This window comes from Arachis stenosperma, chromosome 3 (assembly GCF_014773155.1).
Source record: "Arachis stenosperma cultivar V10309 chromosome 3, arast.V10309.gnm1.PFL2, whole genome shotgun sequence".
Lineage (NCBI taxonomy): Eukaryota > Viridiplantae > Streptophyta > Magnoliopsida > Fabales > Fabaceae > Arachis > Arachis stenosperma.
The window spans coordinates 16,250,563-16,258,157 of record NC_080379.1 but is presented as its reverse complement, the minus strand read 5'-3'; the positions used below and the strand labels follow the sequence as shown (position 1 = coordinate 16,258,157).

General features: G+C 34.3%; 1 protein-coding gene across 1 annotated transcript; it reads right to left on the bottom strand.

The window, feature by feature from the left end:
* Positions 1-320: 320 nt before the first annotated feature.
* Positions 321-2,919, bottom strand: LOC130969270 (F-box protein At5g07670). The gene is made up of 2 exons (XM_057894927.1): positions 1,445-2,919; positions 321-1,061 (listed from the first exon to the last, which is right to left on the bottom strand). Exons 1-2 carry the CDS (start codon positions 2,689-2,691, stop codon positions 794-796), a joined length of 1,515 nt encoding a protein of 504 aa, XP_057750910.1. The 5' UTR covers positions 2,692-2,919; the 3' UTR covers positions 321-793.
* Positions 2,920-7,595: the final 4,676 nt, after the last annotated feature.

The window sequence follows — 7,595 nt, the reverse complement described above, 5'->3', positions numbered from 1 at the left end:
CCATTATTAAAGAATAGCAACATCTCCGTTATTTGTTTTTAAATATATTAAAGTAACATTAGATAATCAGTTTGAACTAGATTTTAGTTTAGTTCATTACTGCTTTACGATAATGTAATCAATTATATATAATGAAAATACGAAAAATATTTAATGTTTGTAAAGATAGAATATAAAATACTTTTCATCTTAACTATACTCAATTTGCAAAGATCAATATCCTTTTAAAAGGGGTAAATATTTTACAGTTCGGCAACATTGAAAGAGTAAATGATTGATGGTGAATGGTGAGAAGGGAAACAAGACAAACAGTAACTATATTTTGAAACGGAAGGAGTATCCGCATCCCATTGATATTGAAAGTTGAAACTACATACTTGCTTTGCATCAAATCACATGTGATGATGTGATGTAATGTAATGTTGCAATAAACAATCATAATTATGCCAAAGCTTATTGTATATCTTAAAGGGCACCAGGCCCACCAATAACGGTAGCTTGGTTATTTGAACTGAACTTTCATCTATGGAAGAAAAAGAATGCAAGTAAGGGAACAAGCTAAGGTACCCAATTTCTACATCAAGTGAACTGGGTTAGACTTATACATAATTACATTTTTCTATGCTATTCCCTTAGTTGGACGGAAGAAAACAACAATGATATTTCAACCGTCAACATCTAAGTTAACAGTAACAAAGTGACTACTACATATTGGTACAAATTTTCACTGTCAGTGAAAATAACATCTGTTCTTTTTTTTTTCCTGTTCTAAGAGAATTTGGATAACTACATATCACACCCTCCTGAAAAATTTACCACCTTTCTTACCCATGCCTATTCCGGCAAGACTTGATGGAAGAAGTGATTTGGTGTCTGGCCTCCATTTCAAATCTATGAGAGTGGTGAATAAGGTTGCTAATTCAGGAGAGATTTCACTGTCCTTTATGTTCTTACATGACACTACTTTAAGGCTCTGAAGCTCCTTCCAAGAATGGATTACAGATTCCAAACCTTCATTTGTTAGCATTGAGCATCCTTCTAAGTACAACAATTTTACCCGCCTGAAAAAGTACAAGAGTAGTAACTGTCAATGCATAACTCATAAAGCGTTTCGAGTAATAACTACATGTAGAAATCAAGTTTTAACATTATATGTTACAAATAAATTGGAGTTGAGGAATATTAATAGTTAATTGAAACTCCTCAATAATCTCATGGAACAGAGCGATTCCAACACCAACACCTGGATCACATCGAATCAAAAGTGGTCTTTGCACTTTTATGAACTTCTAAGATTTCTTTATAGATCTGCAGTGTCTAAAGACCAGATTACAGTTACAATTATTCCTATGAATACAGAAACTTCAATAATAACAAATTAAAAGGCAGACATGAGAATTCAGAATTCAAATTCAGTGGGGATGTTAAAAGAGGACCCATTTACCTGCAAATATTTGCGAAGCTAAACATGGTATTGTCCAATCCCCAACAATCCTGGATAATGATCTCCTTTGCAGCCCTGCCGACGGAAAACATGGCCGCAACACTCTTCTTGTCGCGAAGCTGGCATTTGTGCAAATGAAGCCGTTCGAGTGCCTCGCAAGAACCCAAGTACTCCTCTAAACCAGGATTATGATCGATCCGTTTGCAAGACTGGAACCTCAATGTCTTCAAATTCTCACAAAATGAGAGTGCTGCCAACCACCCATCATCCATCCTGTGATCACAAAAAGTCAACTCCTCCAACATTTGGCAACACTTGCCAATGGCTTTGATTCCATCAAAGCTACCTTCACACCCACTAAGCTCAAGCTTCACCAGCCTCTTACACCCCTGAGCCAAAATGGTTAACCCAATATCAGACACAACTGAAGTGTACAAACCATCAACATTCCCCACAAGTTTCAAGATCTGCAAATTCGCGCAAGCCGCGATCCCTCGAAGTACATTGTCACTGCACCTCTGCAGCTCAAGCTCCTGCAATGTGGAACACTCCTCAGCCACACTCAGCAGGCCCATCTCGCTGGCTCCGATCACCGAAAGCCGGCGCAAATTGGGGCAGCCACCGGCAAGAGCAATTAGGCCGTTGTCAATGACCTCAACAGGGAGCAAATTCTCCTCACCAAAACACCAACTTGGCGAAGACGCAGAATCAACATGCATGGAAAGATAACGATGGCTCAAACAAATTCCGGAATTTCTCGGAGAAATCAAAGACCCAGAGACCAAATCAACGTGATTTAGATTCGGGAACCTGTGAATCAACCTACCAGATAAGAGGAAGTTCCAGTCCAATACCTTGAGGGAACGAACGAGTCGACCCTGGAGGTTGAGCCACCGCTTGCAAACGAGGGAATTTGAGTTCCTCTGAGAATCTGGAAGCTTGGCGAGGATCTTCAAAAGAAGCTCGTCGGATAAGAGTAGGGTTCGGTCCATGATTGAGAAATTGGGAATCGATTTCGGGTGTTTGGGGGAAGAAGAGAGAGAGTGAAGCTGCATAGCAACGACCATGGAGTTGAGGGGATTATTATTCTTGGCGTTGGTGTTGGTCTTGAGCCAGATATCGGACCACCTTGAAGCTCTCTTCTTTGTGGGAGAAGAAATTGGGAAATTGTTAGGGTTAGGGTTCTTTATAATCGCATTATGCTGATTCTGGTTCTGGGTATTGTTGTTGGAAGGTGGAAACGACATCGTTTAAGTGGTTGCGGTGTAGTTGTTATTCGTTCAAGTGCTGCAGCAGCGTCTTCTTCTGCGTCAAATTTCATTCGATTCAGAAATCGGAAAATGTGGAAATATGAATAGTTTTTTTTATTGAAAGCTCTTAACACTTTTTTTAGGGTCCAACGCCAACGGAATTGTTTGTTGGAGTTTTTCACTCTCTTTCAGTCTTTCTCTCTCTCTCTCTCTCTCTCTGCTTTGATTCTGAGACTCAGATTTTGAATATTTTTGTTATCATATAATTATTTTATTTTTTTATTATTTATTTGGAGTGTGCTGCTTTTTTTGTTTTCTTCTTGTGGCTGCTAACGGCATATCTCATTTCACAAAAAGACAAAATAATTGGGACCTTTCCTTTTTAAAATAAATTTTCTTTTTCCCTTCCATATATATTAAAAGGTAAGTTAATAATGATGCTCAGTTACACCAGGCTTTAGGCTACACAATACACAGTTATCGCTTTTTGAGTTTTAACCTGATTTTATTTTAGTGTGATTTGAGTTTTGACTCCCCAAATCCAGAAAATGTGGGTAGTAATTAAGGGTTTACATTAATGTGAGGCCATTAAGTATCCCTTTACATTATTGAATATCGATCTCTTAATGATTTTATTAGGTTCTAATAAGATTTTATACTTATTTTTAGGGTTATCTAAAATTGAATTGTTTTAGGCACAACGTGTGGTTCAGATTTTTTTTGGAGAAATATTTGACGTAAGCTAGTATTGTGTAGTCGTTGTCTGAATTTCTCATAAAGAAGTAGGAGGTTGTATCTGCAGGAGACTCCGATATTTAAATTAGCAAATAAAATTTTACATTCAAGTAAAATACTTAACTAACTCTAACAAAGTTATCATAATCGCTTTTCAAATCACGTGTCTTTTCCTTCTCCTTCTCCTTCTTACTAACATTTTAGTTGCTGTTTTTTTTTTTTTTTGTTATCATTGTCACCACCACCATCGCTACCTTCTCCTCCTCCTCTTCCTCTTTTCCATTTGATTTCTTATTTTCTATGATACACGGAAATGGGACACGACACAGGACACGCAGATATGCGAATTTGAAATTCTTATAAGACACGGAAATATGGTATATATATAAAATATAAAATATCTTTTAAATAAATTATAATGATATTTTGATATTTTATTGATATTAAAATATAAATTAAATTTTTAATTATTTTTAATGCCTTCTTTTAATCATATAAAATATTTAAAATATTTTTTGTTTTAATAATTAATAATATATAATATTTCTAAACTCATTTTAAAAATACATGTTAATAATAAGACTGGACACGATGACACGTGATGGTATATAGGTGTGTCCAAGAGTGTCCGAAATTTTTTTTATTCTTTATTAAGACACGGCTGAACACAGAAGACACACGTGTCAGATGAGTATTGAAGAGTGTCGTGTTCGAAATGTGTCCGACATGTGAACACGACAAATCAAGAAAGTGTCAATGCTCCGTATCTTCTTTTTATTTGTTTTCCTCCTCCTCCTTCTCCATCATCATCATCATCATTGTTATCATTATATCATCATCGTCATTACCGTTATCGTCATCGTCATCTTCATCGTTATCGTCGTTATTATTATCGTTATTGTTGAACTTTTGTCATATTAATGATGTTGTCCGATCTAAAATTAATTTGGATGTGTTTTTGTTCATGATTCAGTCGTTTTTATGTGCTTGTTTTCGAACTGAGTTTGCGTTTCATAATTATTAAGTAATTTCGGTGCAAAAACTAATAAATTTATGTGTATCTGTTAAGAAATTTCGGTGTATTTTATTCTGATAAGTTTTGCGTAATTCAAAACTCACCACAAACGATGAGGGTCCAATCCTTCCTTCTTTAAGATGAGAGAGAATATTATCTACAACCCAACTAAAAAGCACACAATTTATCCCGAATATTCATGCACATTAACTTGCTAATGAGATGTCGCAGTACTAAAGTGTTAATCATTTCATAACTACTTGCATTGGGCCATGATAAATTACTCTATTGTCTCTACGTCTTGCAACTGCTTCTTCTTCTTTTTCATCATCATCATTTTTTTTCTTATTCATCTTTTCTTTTTTATTTTACATTCTCAAATTTTTTCTTGTTTTACTCTTTTAGCAAGAATAAAAACAATGAATCTACATTCATTCAACTAAAAATAAATAAATAAAGAAAAAAGAAGAAGAAAAAAATACAGCATTAAAGAAGACATTTTTGTGTTTTTTTAGCAAAGTTTAGGTATAAAAACTAAGAAATTTATGTGTATTTGTTAAGAAATTTCGGTGTTTTTTTATTTTGATAAGTTTTGCATAATTCAAAATTCTTCCTCTTCCTCCTCCTCATCTTTTGTTGCTTCTTCTTCTTTTTCATAATCATCTTCTTTTTTTCTTATTCATCTTTTCTTTCTTGTTTTTTACCTTCTCAAGTTTCTTTTTGTTTTACTCTCTTAAGAATAATAAAAACAAAAAATATCAAACAAAGAAGAAGAAGAAACACATAATGTTGTAAAATTACTAGAAAGAAGATAAACCTACATTTATTCAACTAAAAAAAAAGAAAGAAATAAAAGAAGAAGAAGAAGAAAAAAATACAGTATTAAAGAAGACATTTTTTTGTTTTTGTAGCAAAATTTCGATGTAAAAACTAAGAAATTTACGTATATTTGTTAATAAATTTTTTTATTCTCATAAATTTTGTATAATTCAAAATTCTTCCTCTGTCTCCTCCTCGTCTTCTGTTGCTGCTTCTTCATTTTCATCATCGTCTTCTTTTTCTTTTTCTTACTCATCTTTTCGTTCTTGTTTTACCTTTTCAAGTTTCTTTTTGTTTTACTTTCTCAATAAGACTAAAAAAAAATCAAACAAAAAAGAAGAAGAAATATATAATGCTATTAAATTATTAGAAAGAGGATGAACTTACATTCATTCAATTAAAAGAAAGAAATAAATAAAGAAAAAAAGAAGAAGAAAAAATACAGCATCAAAGAAGACATTTTTGTACTTTTATATCAAAATTTCGGTGTAAAAACTAAGATATTTATGTGTATTTGTTTAGAATTTTTGGTGTACTTTTATTTTGATAAGTTCTACATAATTCAAAATCCTTCCTCTTCCTCCTCCTCATATTTTGCTACTTCTTCTTTTTATTTCATTTTCTCATAATTCTTCTTGTTTCACTCTATTAACAGGAATAAAAAAATAAATAAATACTGTAAAATTATTAGGAAGAAAAAAAAGAAAAAACACTGCAATAACAGCAGCAATAAAAGAACGTCGATGGAGAGAAAACACATGAAGGAAAAAAAGGAACGCGACGAAGAAAAAGGAAGAATGCGAAGAAGAAGAAGAAGGAACACAGAGACGAAGAAGGATATGTTTGCATTAGTGAAGCGTGCGTGTGTATACGTTGCGTGTAATGAAAGTGATTTTTGTTGGGTTTTGGTCAACTTGGTTGGAATTTCTTGTCAAAAAGAATTAGATGCGTAGCAGGACTATTAGTTAACATGGACTTTAGGCAAATTTTTAGTAGATTGGGTTCAAAGTATACTTGAGGGTGTCAGGATATTTATAGGTATATATGTAGAATCAATAACCATCTTTTGGAGTAGTTCCACCTTTGATGATAGCTAACCGTTCTCTTTTGTTAAGGAGGTTGTTGAGATCCCCCTTCTAAATTAATAAGAAATATTTTAAGAATTAGTAACTTATTTAGATAAGTAGGGCTAGACTTGTGTCGCTGTATTCGACCTCTTATAAGGTCGGGTAAGTAGTAATGAAGATCTGAATACTAATATCTGTAGAGTGTTGATTGAGCTTTACTCATTTTGGGTCTGACTAAGTTGTAGGTCAAAGTATGAACAATACTCTTATAATACAAAACTAAGCCCGTGTTTAAAAAAGAGATTGAGATTAAAAAATAGAAATAAAAAAACAACCACTTGTATCTATGAATTTTATAAACGCTGATAAAAGTACTGATTAAAGAAGGAAATTAACGTTGAACCCATTAAAGATGGGTTCCGTACGACAAAAATATCCAAATCCTATATTTTTGTTGAATTTTTAATAAAATTTTTAAATTATCCTCACCTTTTATCTTCAACCTCAACTCCACCATCATCTATTCTTTCCCAAATCTCAAATTTTCATATTCCTCCATTACCACCACCTTAATTACCTTCTCCATTATCAACTCCTCTATAGTCTTAGGAGAAGAAGACGAAGAACAGAAAGTAGACGACGATTGCGACTCAGAAATTGGGTTCTGATGGGGCGGTGACAGGAAGTTGGTGCTTTTGAGACTAAGAGAGGAACAAGAACGAGAATGAGATGAGATTCTTGAAGTTAAGCTTCTGCATCCGAATTTCTCTAAAGGAAAAACCTCCAATGAACAAGAACTTGAATCTTTGGTTCCAAGAATTACAACAGGAGAAGGAGGACATTCTTGTTATCAGAAGAGCCTCTCAGAGAAAAGAACTATTTTTCTTCTTCTTCTTGATTCTCCTTATACTTTTCGTCCTTGTCTTCTTCACTCTGCCATGGTCAAAAATTATAGCAGGACAGGGGAGGCATTGGTTTCACTTTCGACAAGTCACTTAATTTCTGGTATGGTAGCGCCATCAAAGTTCCGATAGTACTGCTGGAGCTTGAATCTGATGGCATTGAACTCATCATCCCGAGGTAGAAGTAATCTATGCGCGGACTTGAGGGGCCACTGCAGGGCTTGAGGTGGGTGTCGTCGAAGGTGGCAGCATTGTGTGGGAACAAGCGGATTACCTAGAGACCTTGTCGTCATCATTGTCATCGTTATTGTCGGCGTAGAAAGATGGTGACGGTAGTGATGACAGTAATGGAGTAACAGAGAA